Here is a 23,274-nt window from a genome sequence, read left to right as displayed (position 1 = left end):
ACAGACAGATTTGAGGGTGTACACTTGTCAATCAAATTGAAACAGAAAACAACTGTCCTTGTGCCAATATGGTTGGTGTAGGGGCGCCAGTTTAATGCGCTGGAAAGAGTCTCCGCGCTTGCGCAAAGGGAGCTTGCCGCGCAGTTTTTCGATTTTCTGTAAGAATTGAATTGGTGACGTCATCCACTGGTTCCAGAGTGCTGTGTGTCGGCGCTTCAGACTCACCGCCATCCACTCAACGTGTTGTAACCACCAGTAACAGAGGCGGTGGAGCTCCCAAAGAAAAAGGCGCTTTTCTTTTTTCTTTTATGGCATGGGTTATTTTCAACACTGCCGCAGGGACGGAAATCCGAGGAGATTGTGAACTAGTGGGACATTTCTAGATGAATGGTGAAGCCACATTGTGTTCACAATATATTTTCCTTTGAAAAATAGTGTGTGGGCTTATATGGATCACGCATGCTGATACTGTATAATACATATACATGACTGCATGAGAACAACTCGTAGGCTCACTAGGTTGTAGCAAGCCTTTCAATGTTTCTACATTTGTATCCATTGCCTACTGCTGCTAGTGAAGCTACCGTAGCTATTCTCAGTGCGTGGTTGCAGGGCGCAAAGAGAACGGACAATCGCACCCGACCATTCTGGGTGTTCGGATGAGGTGTTTGAATATATTCTCTGATCTTATCATTCTAGCCAACGTTATATCCAGTATTTTATACATATTAAAAAAGCAATGACATCTGGCATTGCAAAGGTGTTGGCAATGAGGTTGTTCTTCGTGGGATTTCTGCTCAGTTTGGAGATCCTATCTCCTACAGCATCTATTGATGGTAAGTGACAGTCTAGTGTGTTGTAGCCTATTTGCTTTGTGAAACTGCATGCCCACTCTTTAGCAATATAGGTGTAACATGGAATGTAGGCTATTCACCACATAGCCTACTATTGGCCCAGGACAAATGTCTTCATAACACCTATAGGCATTAGACTCAACCAGTCTGCTAGTGATCGATATGAACAATAGGGCTAATCATATAGGTGCCATGTTTGTGAGACAGACTTCATAGGATATAGGCTATCTTGCCTGCTCACCTTTTGTCAAATGATCATTTCATAAACACCTGTCTGTAGCCTGGCCTGATTCATTTAGGGTGTTATTGACATAAAACAACTGTCGTCAACTAACCTACAGATGTGTTGAGCTTCATATGGGTTCATTTTTTCGTAAATCAAAGGGGATTCAAAGCCATGCATGGCTACACGGACAGTGTTGTGCTGCCAGCTACTCGGTTTGATTCCCATTCCCTCCCAGATGAGATGTAGCCCCACGAATGATTCAAAATACTGTATGCCCTTTGTTCTTGTGCTGTTGTTGACATGCTCGTTCAATGTTGTCTTGTAAGGTTATTCAGCAGGTAGACGATGCATATATCACAGCACATCCGTGAAAGGGAAAGGCCTGCGTGTCCCCAGTTCTAGGTAGGCTAGACAGACACGGCACTACACTTTTCCTTGGATCGATCAGTAGGCTAATACGGACCCGATCAATATGCCTATGGCGTATTTATGCGTGTGAATCATTTATGGGACAGAATCTATATGGCTGTAGGCTAAGGATTTTTTTTGCAGTGATCAGGTTACACCTTCGCGGGTTCACTTCAAACCAAATCCTATTGAAATATCCGTTTTCATGTTTGTTTTGAGCTGCATGCGCTTAGAATGTAAAAGCAACTATGTTGCGGTTGGTCAGTTGTAATCTTTATAAATATAGGCTATTTTCGTGACCTGTCCAGACGAGCAGCTAAGGTTAGAAAGTCTTGGAAACTATACATTCATCACAACATCATAGACCTATTCACTTGATGACAGTCAGATAGCCTATAGAGAACTGAATTAAATAATCGAGTTATTTTCGAGTAATTGACTATAATGATCAGCTACATTCTAAAGTGCATTCTTGCAACAATTATACAATCTCGTGCGACATTATGGCCATGCACTTTCAGAGCGAGAACATTATAACATTGTAGACAATGATTTGGAACGTCTGGCAACATTGTTGCTATACAGTGTCAAATAGACCAGCATTTGTCATTATAGTGTCACTGGCATAGTTCATTTGACTTAAAGGGAATGAATAGGCTGCTCTTGTATTATAGGTAACTCATACCACATTGGCTATTCATATCTAAAGCCACAACCAGATATTGGACTGAATAGTTTTTCTCATGAACATTTTGTTATGATAGAGAGATGAACTTGACTTGTTTTGGTGTTTTAAAACCGAACATCACTCAGTAGTGCAGTACTGAGGCAGCACAACTTGCATTACAAAATACACTCTTACTAAACAACCCACTATTGCAAAAATACCCCAAATTGTTTTTAGTGATGCGCATAAATAATGTGTTGGGTTTCCAAGGCATTGAAGGCATGTTTATAAAGGTCCCTCCCAACTGATTTGAATAATACAGTTGGCCTACATCCGCTCATTTAGTTCTTGAAACTAGGGATACTGAGATAGCAGTAGGTTTCCTTCTATTCACCTACATAATCCTCCGTATAATCCATATTGTTAAAATGTAGACTACTCCATAGTAGAAGCGAACAATGATGCTCGTGTATGAACATTAAAGAAAGAGGCAATACTTCAGTCAATCAGTGCAGGCTCACAATTTGGGGAATGTTGGGAAACATTGGACAGTACTACAACAGTACAGCAGCTGATCTTTTTGCTAGCACTCGCCACTGATGGGGAAATGCATTCTTTACCAGCAGCAGTGGTAGAAAAAGTACTCAATTGTCATACTTGAGTAAAAGTAAAGATAGTTAATAGAAAATGACTTAAGTAAAAGTGAAAGTCACCCAGTAAAATACTACTTGAGTAAAAGTCTAAAAGTATTTGGTTTTAAATATACTTAAGTATCAAAAGTAAAAGATGAAGTGTAAATCATTTTAAATTCCTTATATTAAGCAAACCAGACTGCACCAGTTTTATGTTTTTTTTTATTGCCAGGGGCACACTCCAACACTCAGACAATTTATAGACAAAGCGTTTCTGTTTAGTGAGTCCGCCAAATCAGATGCAGTAGGGATGACCAGGGAGGTTCTCTTGATAAGTGTGTGTAAGGGCTGTCGTCGTAATAAAACCAAGGTGCATCGGAGGATGTGTATTCATTTTGAATATTTAATAAAATGAACCACTAGGGCGTTACAGTACCCCCCCCCCCCAAAGGTGCGGACTCCGGCCACAAAACCTGACTCTAAAGAGGAGGGTCCGGGTGGGCCTTCCTACGGCGGCGGCTCGGGTGCGGGATGTGGACCCCGCTCCACCCTTGGCTTCGGCCACTTAGGTGGCGCCCCTAGCTGCGCCGGAGGACTGGTGGGTGACCCTGGCTGCGCCCGGCTGGCGGGTGATTCTGGCTGCGCCCGGCTGGCGGGCGACCCGGTGGCTCCGGGCTGGCGGGCGGCTCTGGCGGCTCCGGGCTGGCGGGCGGCTCTGACGGCTCCAGACAGGCGGGCGGCTCTGGCGGCTCCGAACAGGCGGGCGGCTCTGGACTGGCGGGCGGCTCTGGCGGCTCCGGACTGGCGGGCGGCTCTGGCGGCTCCGGACTGGCGGGCGGCTCTGGCGGCTCTGGCCCAGGACTCACCAGGCTGGGGAGACATGAAGGAGGCCTGGTCCGTGGAGGAGGCACAGGACTGACCAGGATGAGGAGACCCACTGGAGGCCTGGTCCGTGGAGGAGGTACAGGCTTGACCAGGATGGGGAGACCCCCTGGAGGCCTGGTCCGTGGAGGAGGCACAGGACTGACCAGGATGGGGAGACCCACTGTAGGCCTGGTCCGAGGAGGAGGCACAGGATAAACCGGCCTGTGGGGGAGCACTGGAGTTCTGGTACGTAGGCTCTTTACCCACACTCCAGGCTGAATGCCCACTTTGGCCCGGCACGGGCGGAGCGCAGGCATTGGGCGAACTGGCGCAGGCATCTGCGCCCTGGAGACACAGTGCGCAGAGCCGGTGCAGGATAACCTGGACCGAAAAGGCACACTGGAGACCAGACGCGCTGAGCTGGCACAATCCGTCCTGGCTCGATGCCTGCACTCGCATGGCACTTGCGGGGGGCTGGCCTATAGCGCACCGGGCTATGAACGCGCACTGGAGACACCGTGCGCTTCACAGCATAACACGGTGCCTTACCAGTACCACGCTGCTTCCGGTAAGCACGGGGAGTTGGCCCAGAATTAGATCCTGGCTCTGCCACACTCCCCGTGTGCCCCCCCAAAGTTTTTTGGGGGGCTGCCTCTTGTGCCTGTTGCGCTCCCTCGCTTCATACCAGCACCTCTCAGCTATTGCCGCCTCGATCTCCCACTGCGGGCGGTGATACTCCCCAGCTTGAGCCCATGGTCCTTTACCGTCCAGCAATTCCTCCCAATTCCACGACTCCCGATAGCTCCTCTCCTGGTTCTTCTTCTCCTTGCGCTGCTCCTTCCTCCGCTGCTTGGTCCGTATTTTGGTGGGTGATTCTGTAAGGGCTGTCGTCGTAATAAAACCAAGGTACAGCGGAGGATGTGTATTCATTTTGAATATTTAATAAAATGAACCACTATAAACAAAACACTAAACAGCAACGGCAGCAAACAGTCCTGTCTGGTCAAAAATGAACGAAACCGAAAACAATCACCCACAAACCCCAAAGGAAAAACAGGCTACTTATGTGTGACTCCCAATCAGCAACAACAAACTACAGCTGTGCCTGATTGGAAGCCACACGGCCAAAATCAACGAAACAAACCAACCTAGAAAAAAGAACATAGAACGCCCACCCAATGTAACACCCTGGCCTAACCAAAATAACGAACAAAAAACCCCTCTCTATGGCCAGGGTGTTACAGTGTGTGAATTGGACAATTTTCCTGTCAAAATGTAACCAGTACTTTTGGCTGCCACGGAAAGTTTATGGAGTAAAAAGTACATTATTTTATTTCGGAATGTAGTGAAGTAAAAGTAAAAGTTGCCAAAAATATAAATAGTAAAGTACAGATACCCCCCAAAACTATTTAAGTAGTACTTTCAAGTATTTTTTCTTTACACTTTACACCACTGACCAGCAGGAATCAATCCGTCTGGAGACCCTTGTGAGTCTCCGCATGACGTTCAGGTAACATTATGCACGGCCAGACCAGTGATGGCGAAATGTTGGGAGACACTGGACAATCACAGGACAGTACAGCATCTGATCTTAGAAAAACGAAACAAACATTAGCAGCAGGAATCAATCTCCATTGATGTCTGGGTAACAGTATGTACGACCAGAGCAATGATGGAAAATGTTGGGGACAGAATCTGATCTCATGTTGCAAGCAGCATGATGATGATCAATGGCACAGATGTCCAGAGGCAAAGTCAGAGGCACGGGAGGGGGGGGGGGGGGGGGTGAGTGACTGGATGCTATGCTAGAGTCCAGGGGAGAGAGAAGAGAGGGAAGGGGGGTGAGTGAGTAAGTGAGTGGATGCTATGCTAGAGTCCAGGGCAGAGAGAAGGGAGGGAGGGGGGGGGGGGGGTGAGTGAGTGAGTGAGTGAGTGAGTAAGTGAGTAAGTAAGTGAGTGGATGGTATGCTAGAGTCCAGAGGAGACATGAGGAAGGGGATGAGTGTGTGAGTGAGAGAGTGATGCTGCTATGCTAGAGGCCAGGGTCAGGCACTTAAGATGAAACACAATCCGGATCACCACTGGGCTTGGCTGGCTGGACGTAGCATGAATTAGGGATTTAGGAAAAGAGGAGATTGAGGAAGCCAAGGTCAGAGGTCAGAGTTTAGGGCCAACCACTGTTCTGTTCTGGAGATGGTTTATCTTTAGTTGTTCTGTTCCAGGATTGTCCTGGATAGCTGGAGATGGTTTATCTTTAGTTGTTCTGTTCCAGGATTGTCCTGGATAGCTGGAGATGGTTTATCTTTAGTTGTTCTGTTCTAGGTTTGTCCTGGATAGCTGGAGATGGTTTATCTTTAGTTGTTCTGTTCTAGGATTGTCCTGGCTAGCTGGAGATAGTTTATCTTTAGTTGTTCTGTTTAAGGATTGTCCTGGCTAGCTGGAGATGGTTTATCTTTGGTTGTTCTGTTCCAGGACTATCCTGGCTAGCTGGAGATGGTGTATCTATATTTAGCTGCACAGTCAAACAACTCTGTTTAGATATCAAAGATGCAAATCCAGAAACATCGGATACTTGATGATCACATGTTAATGTTGTAATTGTGGCTAAAGGTTTTAGCAAATAGCAATTGTATCATGTTACATTTGATCCAGTATGTTATTAAGGGAGAGGATATATGGTAGCCTATGTGTAGTGTTCTTCTCTGTGGGTTTCTAGTTCATTTCACCACCACTAAAAACACATAGCAGTCCTTGTACTGTATGACTCATATCTTACAGAAAAAGATAGAGATGGGATGCCTCCTACAGATCAACCCATTATGTGTAGGATGTACAGTATTTCTATGTCCCTTTGACATTAAGCAGACATACGTGACCACAACTGTCACGCCCTGGCCATAGAGAGGTTTTTATTCTCTATTTTGGTTAGGCCAGGGTGTGACTAGGGTGGGCATTCTATGTCCTTTTTTCTATGTTTTGTGTATTTCTTTGTTTTGGCCGGGTATGGTTCTCAATCAGGGACAGCTGTATATCGTTGTCTCTGATTGGGAGCCATACTTAGGCAGCCTGTTTTCCTTTGGGTTTTGTGGGTGGTTACTTTCTGTTTTGTTGAACCTGGCGGAACTGTTGGTTGTTTTGTTATTTTGTTTAAAGTGTTCTCAGTAAATAAATTAATGATGGGCACTCACCACGCTGCGCCTTGGTCTACTCCTTGCAACGGCCGTTACAGAACCACCCACCAAAAGAAGACCAAGCAGCGTGGATTGGAGCACCGGGGAGAAGGATGGACATGGAAGTCGGAACGTCGATTCTGGGAGGACAAGTTAAGGGAGCTACAGGAGCCTGAGAGGCAGCCGGGGGATTGGCGGAGTCAGGCAATAGACCTGAGCCAACTCCCCGTGCTTACCGTGGGGAGCGGGTGATGTGGAGAGCACCGTGCTATGCGGAAGTGCGCACGGTCTCGCCCATCCGCACGCACAGTCCGGTGCGGTCGATACCAGCCCCCCGCAAGTGCCGTGCTAGAGTGGGCATCCAGCCAGGGAGAAGTGCGCCGGCGCAGCACATCTGGCCACCAGTGCGTCTCCTAGGTCCAGCCTACCTTGCGCCTGCTCTACGCACGGCAGCCCTCAATCTCCAGCACAGCCCAGTTCGCCCTGTGCCAGCGCTTCGCCCGTGCCGGGCTACAGTGACAACTCAGCCAGGACGGGTTGTGCAGGCCGTGCGCTCCAGACCTTCAGTGCGTCTCCAGGACCCGGTCTATCTGGTGCCTGCTCCCAGAGCCAGGCCTCCTGCATGTCTCCCCAGCCTGGTGAGTCCTGTGCCTGCGCCCAGAGCCAGGCCTCCTGCAAGTCTCCCCAGCCTGGTGAGTCCTGTGCCTGCGCCCAGAGCCAGGCCTCCTGCATGTCTCCTCAGCCTGGTGAGTCCTGTGGCTGCGCCCAGAGCCAGGCCTCCTGCAAGTCTCCCCAGCCTGGTGAGTCCTGTGCCTGCGCCCAGAGCCAGGCCTCCTGCATGTCTCCTCAGCCTGGTGAGTCCTGTGGCTGCGCCCAGAGCCAGGCCTCCTGCAAGTCTCCCCAGCCTGGTGAGTCCTGTGCCTGCGCCCAGAGCCAGGCCTCCTGCATGTCTCCTCAGCCTGGTGAGTCCTGTGGCTGCGCCCAGAGCCAGGCCTCCTGCAAGTCTCCCCAGCCTGGTGAGTCAAGTGCCTGCTCCCAGAGCCAGGCCTCCTGCATGTTTTCCCAGCCTGGTGCGTCCTATGCCTGAGTCGCCCGCCTGTCCGGAGCTGGTTGGTTCACAAGGTGAAGAGCGAGGGTAAATTCCAGAGAAGTCTGTATACCCAAGTCATTAAAGGGGCACTTCACCCCTTTTTTTACATCATATTGCTTATCTCCAGCACCATAATAGTGGAGATGCGATTTTCTCTACACTTTTAAAACCTGCGATTTTCTCTAGACTTTGATTGTCTATGTTTTGTAGTAAAAAAGATAAGAAGAAAAGGTCCTTTGATCATCCGGGGTCATTTTCTTTTGATGTTTTCTGTGGGTCAGGAGGTGAAGAGAGAGGGTGAATTCCAGAGGTGCCTAGACTCTGTTTTCCTGACCCTATAATGGGCCCTGTTTCATGGCCTCTCCTCAGAACATTCATAACCAGCACTGGAAACATCTACCAGGAACGTTCTGCATCCTCCACACACATTCAACAGGTCATAGATTTTACGTTACTCTCTTTAGACTCTATGTTAGCCTGGATGTCATTTTTTTTCTGCTCTCTTACCATCTCCTTATGGAATTGTCATGTTTGACTGATCAATGACAGCAATGGAGTTGGCAAGATCACAAAGACATCTGGGACCAGGTTATCTCTACCATGGCTAGCCTGTCACTAGCAATGGTCATCAAAATTGTTGAAAGGTTTTTCTAATAAAAAATCATTCTAATCAATGCAAGTTGGACAATTGAAGATTATCCAAACGTTTTCAGTTTTTTTAATCCAGATATTGACAATTATAGCACATAAAACATTTTACTGGCATGGACTGGAATATGTTCTGGGATTCTTCCGATGGTATTGAGGAGTATACCACATCAGTTACTGGCTTCATCAATAAGTGCATCGATGATGTCGCCCCCACAGTGACTGTACGTACATTCCCCAACCAGAAGCCATGGATTACAGGCAACATGCGCACTGAGCTAAAGGGTAGAGCTGCCGCTTTCAAGGAGGGGGACTCTAACCCGGAATCTTATAAGAAATCCTGCTATGCCCTCCGACGAACCATCAAACAGGCAAAGTGTCAATACAGGATTAAGATTGAATCGTACTACACCGGCTCCGACGCTCTTCAGATGTGGCACGGCTTGCAAAGTATTACAGACTACAAAGGGAAGCACAGCTGTGAGCTGCCCAGTGACATGAGCCTACCAGACGAGCCAAATAACTTTTATGCTCGCTTCGAGGCAAGTAACACTGAAACATGCATGAGAGCATCAGCTGTTCCGGACGACGGTGTGATCACGCTCTCCGTAGCCGACGTGAATAAGACCTTTAAACAGATCAAGATTCACAAGGCTGATTACCAGGACGTGTACTCCGAGCATGCGCTGACCCACTGACAACCTCTCCCTGACTGAGTCTGTAATACCAACATGTTTGAAGCAGACCACCATAGTCCCTGTGCCCAATAACACTAAGGTAACCTGCCTAAATGACTACCGACCTGTAGCACTCACGTCTGTAGCCATGAAGTGCTTTGAAAGGTTGGTCATGGCTCACATCAACACCATTATCCCAGAAATCCAAGACCCAATCCAATTTGCATACCGCCCCAACAGATCCACAGATGATGCAATCTCTATGGCACTCCACACTGCCCTTTCCTACATGGACAAAAGGAACACCTGTGTGAGAATGCTATTCATTGACTACAGCTCAGCGTTCAACACCATAGTGCCCTCAAAGCTCACCAGTAAGCTAAGGACCCAGTGACTAAACCCCTCCCTCTGCAACTGGATCCTGGACTTCCTGACGGCCTGCCCCCAGGTGGTAAGGGTAGGTAACAACACATCCGCCATGCTGATCTTCAACACGGGGGCCCCTCAGGGGTGCATGCTCAGTCCCCTCCTGTGCTCCCTGTTCACCCATGACTGCATGGCCAGGCACGACTCCATCACCGTCATTAAGTTTGCCGATGACACAACAGTGGTAGACCTGATCACCGACAACGATGAGACAGCCTATAAGGGAGGAGGTCAGAGACCTGGCCGTGTGGTGCCAGGACAACAACCTCTCCCTCAACGTGATCAAGACTAAAGAGACTACAGGAAAAGGAGGACCGAGCACGCCCCCATCCTCATCGACGGTGCTGTAGTGGAGCAGGTTGAGAGCTTCAAGTTTCTTGGTGTCCCACTTCACCAACAAACTATCATGGTTCAAACACACCAAGACAGTCGTGACGAGGGCACGGCAAAGCGTATTCCCCCTCAGGAGACTGAAAAGATTTGGCATGGGTCCTCAAATCCTCAAACAGTTCTACAGCTGCACCATGGAGAGCATCCTGACTGGTTGCATCACTGACTGGACCGGCAACTGCTCGGCCTCCGACCCCAAGGCACTGCAGAGGGTAGTGCGTACGGCCCAGTACATCACTGGGGCCAAGCTTCCTGCCATTCAGGACCTCTATTCCAGGCAGGGTCAGAGGAAGGCTCTAAAAATTGTCAAAGACCCCAACCACCCTAGTCATAGACTGTTCTCTCTGCTACCGCACGGCAAGCGATACCGGAGCACCAAGTCTAGGTCCAAAATACTTCTACCCCCAAGCAGCTTCTACCCCCAAGCCATATGATTCCTGAACAGCTAATCAAATGTCTACCCAGACTGTTTGCATTGCCCCCTCTTTTACGCTGCTGCTACTCTCTGTTTATTATCTATGCATAGTCACTTTAACTCTACCTACGTGTACATATTACCTCAATTACCTTGATTAACCGGTGCCCCTGCACATTGACTCTGTACCGGTACCCCCTTTATATCGCCTTGCTATTGTTATTTTACTGCTGCTCTTTAATTATTTGTTACTTTTATTTTTACTATTTTGTACTTATCTATTTTGTACTTAACACTTATTTTTTTCTTCTTCAAACTGCGTTGTTGGTTAAGGGCTTGTAGGTAAGCATTTCACTGTAAGGTCTATGTGACAAAATAACATTTTATTTTATTTTATTTTGACAGATAATGAATGGAGTTTAAGGATTTTGTTGGGAATTCAGGTATTGAATTTATTGTAAAAAAAAGTGTGTATATATATATATATATATATATATATATATATATATATATATATATATATATTAGAATGCACTCATATACATTTCAAATCAAATCAAAATGTATTGGTCACATACACATGGTTAGCAGGTGTTATTGTGAGTGTTGTGAAATGCTTATGCTTCTAGATCTGACAGTGTAGCAGTATCTAACAGGTAATAGCTAACAAATTCCTCAACAAAACCTAATATCTAACAAATTCCACAGCAAAACCTAATACACACAATCTAGTAAAGGAATAGGATAAGAATATATAAGTATAAAATATATGGATGAGCAGTGACAGAGTGGCTAAGATGCAATAGATAGTAAAGAATAGATAGTGAAGGATACATTATATACATATGAGATGAGTAATGTGATATATGTAAACATTATTAAAGTGACTAGTGTTCCATTTATTAAAGTGGCCAATGATATCAAGTCTGTAGGTAGGCAGCCATCTCTCTGTGCTAGTGGTGGCTGTTTAACAATCTGATGGCCTTGAGATAGAAGCTGTTTTTCAATCTGCCTGTCCCAGCTTTGATGCACCTGCACTGACCTCGCCTTCTGAATGGAGTGGGGTGAACATGTAGTGGCTCGGGTGGTTATTGTCCTTGATGATATTTTTTGCCTTCCTGTGACATCGGGTGTTGTAGGTGTCCTGGAGGGCAGGTAGTTTGCCCCCGGTGATGCGTTGTGCAGACCGCACCACCCTCTGGAGAGACCTGCGGTTGTGGGCGATGCAGTTGCTGTACCAGGCGGTGATACAGCACGACAGGATGCTCTCGATTGTGCACCTGTAAAAGTTAGTGAGGGTTTTTGGTAACAAGCCACATTTCAGCCTCGCTGTTGCACCTTTTTCACCACACTGTCTGTGTGCGTGGACAATTTCAGTTTGTCGGTGATATGTACACCAAGGAACTTAAAACTTTCCACCTTCTCCACTGCTGTCCCTTCGATGTGGATAGTGGGGTGCTCCCCTTGCTGTTTCCTGAAGTCCATGATCATCTCTTTTGTTTTGCTGACATTGAGTGAGAGGTTATTTTCCTGACACCACATTCCGACCTGTAGGCTGTCTCGTTGTTGTTGGTAATCAAGCCTACCACTGTAGTGTCGTCTGCAAACTTGATGATTGAGTTGGAGGCGTGGATGGCCATGCAGTCGTAGGTGAACAGGGAGCACAGGAGAGGGCTGAGAACGCACCCTTGTGGGGCCCCAGTATTGAGGATCAGCGGAGTGGAGATGTTGTTTCCTACCTTCACCACCTGGGGGCGACCGGTCAGGAAGTCCAGGACCCAGTTACACAGGGCGGGGTTGAGACCCAGGGTCTCAAGCTTAATGATGAGTTTTGGAGGGTACATGGTGTTGAATGCTGAGCTGTAGTCAATTAACAACATTCTTACATAGGTATCCCTGTTGTCCAGATGGAATAGGGCAGTGTGCAGTGTGATGGCGATTGCATCGTCTGTGGACCTATTGGGGCGGTAAGCAAGTTTCAGTGGGTCTAGGGTGAGAGGTAAGGTGGAGGTGATATGATCCTTGACTAGTCTCTCAAAGCACTTCATGATGACAGTAGTGAGTGCTACGGGGCGATGGTCATTTTGTTCAGTTACCTTAGCTTTTTTGGGAACAGGAACAATGGTGGACATCGTGAAGCAAGTTGGTACAGCAGACTGGGATAGGGATTGATTGAATATGTCCGTAAACACACCAGTCAATTGGTCTGCGGCTAGGGATGCCGTCTGGGCCGGCAGCCTTGCGAGGCTTAACACGTTTAAATGTTTTACTCACGCTGGCCACAGAGAAGAAGAGCCCACAGTCTTTGGTAGCGGGCCGCATCGGTGGCACTGTATTGTCCTCAATGCACGCAAAGAAATTGTTTCATTTGTCTGGAAGCAAGACGTTGATGTCCGCGACAGGGCTGGTTTTCTTTTTGTAATCTGTGATTGTCTGTGGACCTTGCCACATATGTCTCGTGTTTGAGCCATTGAATTGCGATATAATTTTGTAATGATATCAAGTATTTACAAAATATTTTGTGTTAAAAGAAAGACAATTATATGTGCTTCATTTGCATCAATACACCCATCAAACTAAAGTTATCTTTCTTCTCTTTCTTGTGATGCGTTAAATTCCTGATGACGCTTTAGCGGTCTTATAGATGCAACGGAAATACAATGTATTCCACTGAGCCCATTTCAGCCATTAAAGGGGTGTTTGACAGGTCATTACAAACATTTCCTTGGTGGTAACGCTAAAGGGAAAAACCAGACGACACAAGCAAGAGTATGAAAGAGTCACAAGTGTAAAATGAAAGCAATCAATCCAGCGAGATTTAAGTGACACGTCGATTTTGCACCCATCAAACACAGGAAATAGATGTCTGAAAGAAAACGGATCCTCAGGTGGGAGGGACATGTATATTGATACTGTCTCATAGGAATGGCCATTGATTGTGATGCTGCCTGGCCTGCAGCAGCTGCCAGCTGAAGCTTTTAGTTAGTCAGCTTTTGCACTCTCTCAGGTGGCACACCAAATTCTTTGCAATCATTTTCTCTGTAATGAGATTTGAGAAAAAGTGATGTATAATGCAACTTAAGTACCGTATGTGAAGTGTAGGGAAATGGGGCTGTGCCTTTTGGAATTAACATGCAAACAGGTCTCCATGTTTTCACAAAGTAGCAGTTTAGCCTTTGAATAGCTTGTAATAAAGAGCTTATGAATAGCTTGTAATAAAGAGCTTATGAATAGCTTGTAATAAAGAGCTTATGAATAGCTTGTAATACAGAGCTTATGAATAGCTTGTAATAAAGAGCTTATGAATAGCTTGTAATAAAGAGCTTATGAATAGCTTGTAATAAAGAGCTTATGAATAGCTTGTAATAAAGAGCTTATGAATAGCTTGTAATAAAGAGCTTATGAATAGCTTGTAATAAAGAGCTTATGAATTGCTTGTAATAAAGAGCTTATGAATAGCTTGTAATAAAGAGCTTATGAATAGCTTGTAATACAGAGCTTATGAATAGCTTGTAATAAAGAGCTTATGGCGGTGGGTGTTAACTAATACTTCCTTTCAGGAGACAATGCAGCTTGAACCTAAACAGAACTATTAGTGAAATAATAATGCGGAGACAGCCTTGACAATAACTTAATAAAATCTCTTCCTGTATAGCATCCCTTCATGTATAGCATTGTAGATTCAGCCTGAGCTGAGACTGGAGGCTAGAGGCACTAGCCTCCAGTGGTGGCACTACCATAATGCACTACCAAGTGGCACTACCATAATGCACTACGATCTCCCCGTACGAAGGCTTGAGGCTCACAGATGAGTGTTTGTTGATGGTGAGTAGAAGGGGTGTGTTCTAATTGGTGTTTTCTGGTAGCAGCTACACAACTGTTTACTCTATTTAGCTCCTATAAGACCCGGAAGGGAGCAGATCGGTTTATTGAACAGAATGGGGGTAACGACTGTGTGGGTGTTGACGTGGAAGGGAAGGATAGAAGATGTCTTGGATTTCTCTTTAGGTTATAGAAACTAGGCTTTGTCTCTCTTTTTCTTTCTGCCTCACTGTTTTGGTTGTCAGTTGTGGTATGCTTCATCACTGTCTAAACCACAAATAGCAACATTCTCAGCCAGTTCTTTTTAAATTGACGCATACTTGATTTGAGTTCCCGGAAAAAACCGCTAGAGCTAGACATGTAAACAATTATACATCCCAATGCTTCCTAATTCGGATAAATGAAATGCTTATCTGTCTTTTCCATGTATTTTACACAAGGAGTAAGCATAACTGGTTGTAACGTTTGCCTGACATCCGACACAAACGTGTGAATCCTGGCTTTGTGACTGAACATTGTCTTGTAGTTTTACTATCTCTGATGGAGAACTTTGCACCTAGTGCTGGAGCTGGAGCTGGCCCGGGGGGCTCGGTGAGGCAGACAGGCCGCTGGACCACGTTGGTCTCTGGTGACGTTACTCAGAGCACTCTTCCAGTCTTCCAGTTTTGCAGTCTTAGTTCCACCTCCAGAAACACCTAGGCTGTTCCAAGGCTGTGTGTGTGTTTGCGCTCGATTGGAGAATCAATTGAACAGGAGGCCCCAAGTTCCTCCACTCTGTAGCCTGCTTTCACACCTGGCCAGATGAGGAGAGAGGTAGCTGATGTGACTGCTGCCATGTGTCAAACCTGTCTGCTTCTGTTAGTCACAGCTGTTGAACTCAGATTCATGATGCGTCCGAAATGGCCCACCATCTCCTATCTAATGCACTACTTTTGACCCTGACCAGAGCCCTATGGGGAATATGGTCCTATTTGGGACTTAACCACTCTGTGATAAGAGGCTTGGCTGGCTATGCATGTGGCACACATTAGGATAAAAATGAATCACTATCACGGTACTGAGCTCTTTGATGAGGAGGTGGTGGGCCATGTAGACTTCACAGAGGTGATTCCTGACTTTTAAAAGCTTTTTGTTTAGATATCCTTGACTGGGCATGCATGTATAGCTACACTTTGTCAGACAACTTTGTCAGTGACAACTTGATCACTTTTTCATCCTTACAAAGCAAGTCTTTGTATTTAACCAAGGGAAAGAAGAATATCCATTTAAAATGTAGGTTGTTATACATTGTTTATCATTCATTCCTGGCGATTATTGAGCCAGACACACACACTCCTCTCAGCCTCCACCACTTTGATGTGATTCTGAGTGGTTTGGGCTAGCAGAGATCCAGAGAGATCCCTACATATTAAACCATATAAACCTTGAATACAAAGAGAATCCTTTGAATTGAAATAAGGGATGCTGGCCTTCTAGGCAGAGTTGCAAAGAAAAAGCCATATCTCAGACTGGCCAATAAAAAGAAACGATTAAGATTGGCAAAAGACACCGGACAGAGGAACTCTGCCTAGAAGGCCAGCATCCCGGAGTCGCCTCTTCACTGTTGATGTTGAGACTGGTGTTTTGCGGGTACTATTTAATGAAGCTGCCAGTTGAAGACTTCTGAGCCGTCTGTTTCTCAAACTAGACACTCTGATGTACTTGTCCTCTTGCTCAGTTGTGCTTTTCCCGTGTGGAAGGCAGTGTAGTGAAGGCTCCTCTCTGTATGTCTATCAATTTCCCTATCTCTGTCTATTTCTCTCTCTCCCTCTCCCTCCCTCCCTCTCTCTCCCCCCAGCTGTTGTTTGTATGCATGTTCAACTACTTTGAAAAATGACTGCTGTTAGGGATTAGAATGAGCTTGAATGACCCATGGATATTGTCTGGGGGCAGTAAACTGGTTAATTCTGCTAGCTAGATAGCTGCAGTCAGATACTGCATGGCCAGAGGTTTCTCAGCTTCTTTAGCGCAAAGCTAAGTGGCCGTTCCTGTTGGATGGGCACTGCACAGAGCCTCCATTGAATAAGTTGGGACCGAGGGTTGGGTTGTGTGTGTGTGTGTGTGTGTGTGTGTGTGTGTGTGTGTGTGTGTGTGCGTGCGTGCGTGCGTGCGTGCGTGCGTGCGGGCGTGCGGGCGTGCTTGTGTGTCTGGTTGTCACAGAGTGTGGATATAAGTCTTAGTATGTACGGTGTGTTGCAGTGAGTGTCTTTGAGTCCAATTTTCCCAAAATATTTTCTCCCTTCTTGGTAACACTTTACATTAAGTTGCTCTTATACCTGTGTGGTAATACTATTATTAACAAAATTATTACGTAGTTAGCGTATAGTAGAAGAACAACTTAAAGTGGTACATGACATCCGATTGAACAAGAAAAACATAAAGCATTGGACAAGTGTTCTGACAAAACACTTCCTGTTGTAGAACCTCTTCCTTACATCTTGTTTTTGCTCTCACAGTCAGAGCTACTAAATAATACCCAGGGATAGCTTCTCTGCCCTCTTTCTCTCCTCTCTGTTCTTTCTCATACTCCTTGTTTGGTTTTGATTGTTACTTTCAAAGTGAAGGATTCTTGTTTTGAAATATTTCTGCTAAACTGAGCAACAGAGAAATTATTTCAAACTGGACAACAGAGGTCTAATTACATACCAGTGGTTGGTTTAGTTTCTGTTTCAAAATTCCATATAACGGAGAAAACGGGAAGGAGAGAGGTGATATGTGATGGGAAACTACTGTCTTTCTCTCCCGCAGAGCCCTCCACCTCTCTGTCACCCCTGTACACACGCACCCACACGCACGCACGCACGCACACACACACACACACACACACACACACTCCAAGAACGCAGAGTACTCTGACTCATTGATTTTATTCCATTCATTTCAGATTCCCATTTGGACTCTTATCTTGTAATACTGTGTAATAGAACCCAATCACTACCGCCAGGCCCAGGAAATGACCCACTGGGAAATAGGAAGGTTAACATGCTGCTATTCCACTTTGGTGAGCTCAGTGATAGAACATGTGGAAGTGTTTCTAGCATTTTAGTGTGCTCACTTAGTAAACATTTGCGCTGTCTCTAGTTAGGGGACAATTGCAACCGTTCCTTGGCATGATGGAACACTTTTGACTGATTTAGGCCGTGAGGCCGATACGTAAGCTTATTAAATATCAGTGATACTATCAAGAGCAGTGTGCCGTTTCCTTCTCCTTCAGACTGATTTTGATTAATTGAAATCAATTAATTGGGTCGTAATCTATGGATTTCACTTGACTGGGCAGGGGTGCAGCCATGGGTGGGCCTGGGAGGGCATATGTCCACACACTGGGGAGCCAGGCCCAGCAAATCAGAATGAGTTTTCTTCCCACAAAATGGCTTTATTACAGACAGAAATACTCCTCAGTTTCATCAGCTGTCCTGGAGGCTGGTCTCAGACCATCCTGCAGGTGAAGAAGCTGGATGTGGAGGTCCTGGGCTGGCGTGGTTACACGTGTCTGAGGTTGTGAGGCTGGTTGGACTTACTGCCAAATTCTCAAATACAATGTTGGAGGCAGCTTATGGTAGAGAAATTAACATTTAATTCTCTGGCAACAGCTCTAGTGGACATTCATGCAGTCAGCATGCCAATTGCTCGCTCTCTCAAAACTTGAGACATCTGTGGCATTGTGTTATGTGACAAAACTGCACATTTTAGAGTGGCCTTTTATTGTACCAAGCACAAGGTGCACCTATGTAATGATCATGCTGTTTAATTAGCTTCTCGATATGCTACACCTGTCAGGTGGATGGATTATCTTGGCAAAGGAGAAATGCTCACTAACAGAGATGTAAACACATTTCTGCACAAAATGTGAGAGAAATAAGCTTTTTGTACATACAGAACATTTCTGGGATCTTTTATTTCAGCTCATGAAACATGGGACCAGCACTTTACATGTTGCGGTTATATTTTTGTTCAGTATATGCACCTTATTTACATAAATATTCAGACCCTTTGCTATGAGACTCGAAATTGAGCTCAGGTGTCACGGTTGTCGTCGGTGAAAGAGGACCAAAACGCAGCAGGTACGTGTATGCTCATCTTGAGAATTTAATAAGTACAAAATGAACACCAAAATAACAAACCAAGAAAAATGAACGAACTAACAACAACTAACAGTCTGGCCAAGCATAGGCTCAACACAGAACAATCACCCACGAATAACAAACACAAACACACCCTAATATATGGGACTCTCAATCAAAGGCAGATAGACAACACCTGCCTTCAACTGAGAGTCCCAACCCCAATCAACACAACATAGAAACACACTCACCAGACTAGACATAGAAATACATAAACATAGACTATAAACCAAAACCCCGGAAATACTAAATCAAACACCCTTTAACCAAACACACCACCCTGAACCACATAAAACAAATACCCTCTGTCACGTCCTGACCAAACTACAATACTAATTAACCCTTATACTGGCCAGGACGTGACAGTACCCCCCCTTTAAAGGTGCTAACCCCCGGAAGCACCTTTAAAACAAAAAAACAAAACGAAAACAACAACCCCAAACAACAAAACAAAATTTCCCTTCTACTAAAGGGAGGGAAGGGAGGGTGGCTGCCGTCAACGACGGCACTGTGCTACACCCCCCCCTCCCCAACCCACCTATATCAGGAGGTGGCTCCGGTTCAGGCCTTTCCCGGCAGTCGGGCCACTCTGGCAGTTCGGGGCAGTTGGGCCACTCTGGCAGCTCGGGGCAGTCTGGCAACTCGGGGCAGTCTGGCTACTCGGGGCAGTCTGGCAACTCGGGGCAGTCTGGCAACTCGGGTCAGTCTGGGCAGTCTGGCAACTCGGGACAGTCTGGGCAGTCTGGCAACTCGGGACAGTCTGGGCAGTCTGGCAACTCGGGACAGTCTGGGCAGTCTGGCAACTCGGGACAGTCTGGGCAGTCTGGCCACTCCGGAAGTTCAGGGCAGTCTGGCCACTCCGGCAGTTCAGGGCAGTCTGGCCACTCCGGCAGTTCAGGGCAGTCTGGCCACTCCGGCAGTTCAGGGCAGTCTGGCCACTCCGGCAGTTCAGGGCAGTCTGGCCACTCCGGCAGTTCAGCGCAGTCTGGCCACTCCGGCAGTTCAGCGCAGTCTGGCCACTCCGGCAGTTCAGCGCAGTCTGGCCACTCCGGCAGTTCAGCGCAGTCTGACCACTCCGGCAGTTCAGCGCAGTCTGACCACTCCGGCGACTGTTGACTGGCGGGCAGCTCCGACGACTGTTGACTGGCGGGCAGCTTGGACGACTGTTGACTGGCGGGCAGCTCCGACGACTGTTGACTGGCGGGCAGCTCCGACGACTGTTGACTGGCGGGCAGCTCCGACGACTGTTGACTGGCGGGCAGCTCCGACGACTGTTGACTGGCGGGCAGCTCCGACGACTGTTGACTGGCGGGAAGCCCCGACGACTGTTGACTGGCGAGGCTGGGTTTACGCACTTGCAGGCTAGTGCGGGGAGCGGGAACAGGACGAGTCGGACTGGGTTGACGCACTTCCGGGTCCGCACGAGAGACAGGAGCTGGAAACCCAGGTCTATGGAGGCGCACAGCCGGTCTAGATCTTACCTCCTGCACAACCCGCCTTGGCTGGATGGAACTAGTAGCCCTGTACAAGCGGAGTGCTCGTACAGGGCAGACTGGGCTGTGCAGGGGCCTGATGGTAGCCGTGCGTAGAGCGGGAGTTGGGTAGCCTGGTCCTCGGAGGCGTACCGGCGACCAGATGCGCTGCGCAGGCTTCCTCCTACCAGGCTGGATGCCCGCTCTAGCACGGCACCTGCGAGGGGCTGGAATAACTCGCACCGGACTGTGCGTGCGTATGGGTGAGATAGTGCGCTTCTCAGCGAAACATAGCGCTCTCCACCCCATACGCTCCTCCATATAACCACGGGTAGCTGGCTTCCGGCTCTTCTTTCGCCTAGCCAAACTACCCGTGTGCCCCCCCCAAAAAAATTATTGGGGGTGCCTCTCGTGCTTCTCCCTCAGCGCGTCTCTGGCCTCGTACCACCGCCTCTCTGCCTTGGCTGCCTCAATTTCCCACTGCGGGTGGCGATACTCCCCAGCCTGGTGCCAAGGTCCGGCCCCGTCCAGAACTTCCTCCCAAGTCCACTTCTCCCGCCAGTCCAACTCGAACGCTGTCTGCTCCCTCCTCTGCTGCTTGGTCCTTGAGTGGTGGGTGATTCTGTCACGGTTGTCGTCGGTGAAAGAGGACCAAAACGCAGCAGGTACGTGTATGCTCATCTTGAGAATTTAATAAGTACAAAATGAACACCAAAATAACAAACCAAGAAAAATGAACGAACTAACAACAACTAACAGTCTGGCCAAGCATAGGCTCAACACAGAACAATCACCCACAAATAACAACCACAAACACACCCTAATATATGGGACTCTCAATCAAAGGCAGATAGACAACACCTGCCTTCAACTGAGAGTCCCAACCCCAATCAACACAACATAGAAACACACTCACCAGACTAGACATAGAAATACATAAACATAGACTATAAACCAAAACCCCGGAAATACTAAATCAAACACCCTTTAACCAAACACACCACCCTGAACCACATAAAACAAATACCCTCTGTCACGTCCTGACCAAACTACAATACTAATTAACCCTTATACTGGCCAGGACGTGACATCAGGTGCATCCTGTTTTCATTGATTGTCCTTGAGATGTTTCTACAACTTGATTGGAGTCCACCTGTGGTAAATTAAATTGATTGGACATGATTTGGAAAGGCACACACCTGTCTATATAAGGTCCCACAGTTGACAGTGCATGTCAGAGCAAAAACCAAGCCATGAGGTCAAAGCAATTGACTGTAGAGTTCCGAGACAGGATTGTGTCGAGGCGCAGATCTGGGGAAGTGTACCAAAAACTGTCTACAGCATTGAAGGTCCCCAAGAACATGGTTTCCTCCATCATTCTTAAATGGAAGACGTTTGGAACCACCAAGACTCTTCCTAGAGCTGGCCTCACGCCCAAACTGAGCAATCGGAGGAGAAGGGCCTTGGTCAGGGAGGTGACCAAGAACCCGATGGTCACTCTGACAGAGCTCCAGAGATCCTCTGTGGAGATGGGAGAACCTTCCAGAAGGACAACCATCTCTGCAGCACTCCATCAATCAGGCCTTAATGGTAGAGTGGCCAGACGGAAGCCACTCCTCAGTAAAAGGCACATGACAGCCTGCTTGGAGTTTGCCAAAAGGCACCTAAAGGACTCTCAGACCATGAGAAACAAGATTCTCTGGTCTGATGAAACCAAGATTAAACTCTTTGGCCTGAATGCCAAGCATCACGTCTGGAGGAATCCTGGCACCATCTCTATGGTGAAGCATGGTCGTGGAATCATCATGCTGTGGGGATGTTTTTCAGCGTCAGGGACTGGCAGACTAGTCAGGATTGAGGGAAAGATGAACGGAGAGATCCCTATGTTGTCTCCTGAAGTCCACAATCAGCTCCTTTGTTTTGTTAACGTTGAGGGAGAGGTTATTTTCCAGGCATCACTCCGCCAGGGCTCTAACCTCCTCTCTGTAGGCTGTCTCGCCATTATTGGTAATCAGGCCTATCACTGTCGATTGAGTTGGAGACAAACAGGGAGTACAGGAGGGGGCTGAGCATGCGTTCTTGTGGGGCTCCTGTGTTGAGGATCAGCGTAGTGGATGTGTTGTTGCCTACCTTTACCACCTGAGGGTGGCCTGTCAAGAAGTCCAGGACCCAGTTGCACAGGGTGGGGTTCCGACTCAGGGCCCTGAGCTTACTGACAAGCTTGGAGGGTACTATGGTGTTGAAGGCTGACCTGTAGTCAATGAATAGCATTCTTACATAGGTATTCCTCTTGTCCAGGTGGGATAGGGCAGTGTGCAGTGTGATGGCGATTGTGTCATCTGTGGATCTATTGGGGTGGTATGCAAATTGCAGTGGGTCTAGGCTGTCAGGTAAGGTGGAGGTGATATGATCCTAACTAGCCTCGCAAAGCACTTCATGATGACAGAAATGAGTGCTACGGAGCGATAGTAATTTAGTTCAGTTACCTTAATTTTCTTAGGTACAGAAACAATGGTGGACTTATTGAAGCAAGTGGGGACAGTGACAGGGATAGGGAGAGATTGAATATGTTTGTAAATACTACAGACAGCTGGTCTGTGCATGCTGTGCATAGGACGTGGCTAGGGATGCCTTCTGGGCCGGCAGCCTTGCGACGGTTAACTTGCTTAAATGTTTCACGTCGGCCACGGAGAACAAGAGCTGGCTGTAGCTTATCGCATCGGCGGCACTGTGTTTTCCTCGAAGCTGGCGAAGAAGGTGTTTAGCTTGTCCGGTAGCAAGATGTCGATGTCAGCGACGTGGCTGATTTTCCCTTTGTAATATGTGATTGTCTGGAGTCCCTGCCACATACGTCTCGTGTCTGAGCCGTTGAATCGCAACTCTACCTTGTCTCTGTACTGACATTTTGCCTGTTTTATTGCATAACTGGACTGTTTGTACTCAACCATATTCCCAGTCACCTTGCCGTGGTTAAATGCAGTGGTTCGCGCTTTCAGTTTTGCACGAATGCTGCCATCTATCCACGGTTTTTGGTTTGGATAGGTTTTAATCGTCACGGTGGAAACAACATCACCTGTACACTTCCTGATGAACTCAGTCACCGTGTCAGTGTATATGTCAAGGTTTTTCTCAGAGGCAACCCGGGAACATATCCCAGTCCACTTGATCAAAACAATCTTGAAACATAGATTCCGATTGGTCAAACCAGCGTTGAACAGTCCTTACCATGGGTACTTCCTGTTTGAGGTTCTGCCTATAGGAAGGGAGGAGCAGAACGGAGATGATGCGTGAGAAGCGCAGGCAATGTGTTAGTAAAACTTTGGTAGCGTTTTCCTCAGATTTGCTTTATT

At 47.2% G+C, this 23,274-nt stretch overlaps 1 protein-coding gene across 1 annotated transcript in view; it reads left to right on the top strand.

Moving 5' to 3' along the window:
- The first annotated feature begins 211 nt into the window (after positions 1–211).
- Positions 212–23,274, top strand: part of LOC115166471 (low-density lipoprotein receptor-related protein 1-like) — a 224,795-nt gene continuing 201,732 nt past the window's right edge. The window contains exon 1 of the mRNA XM_029720368.1: positions 212–836. Coding sequence (XP_029576228.1) covers positions 740–836 — 97 coding nt within the window. The 5' untranslated portion in view covers positions 212–739. The remainder of the gene's footprint in view (positions 837–23,274) is intronic.

The sequence above is a fragment of the Salmo trutta genome, chromosome 28, assembly GCF_901001165.1.
Source record: "Salmo trutta chromosome 28, fSalTru1.1, whole genome shotgun sequence".
Taxonomy (NCBI): Eukaryota; Metazoa; Chordata; class Actinopteri; order Salmoniformes; family Salmonidae; genus Salmo; species Salmo trutta.
The sequence above is the reverse complement of the archived record's forward strand: the minus strand, read 5'-3'. Positions and strand labels throughout refer to the sequence as shown.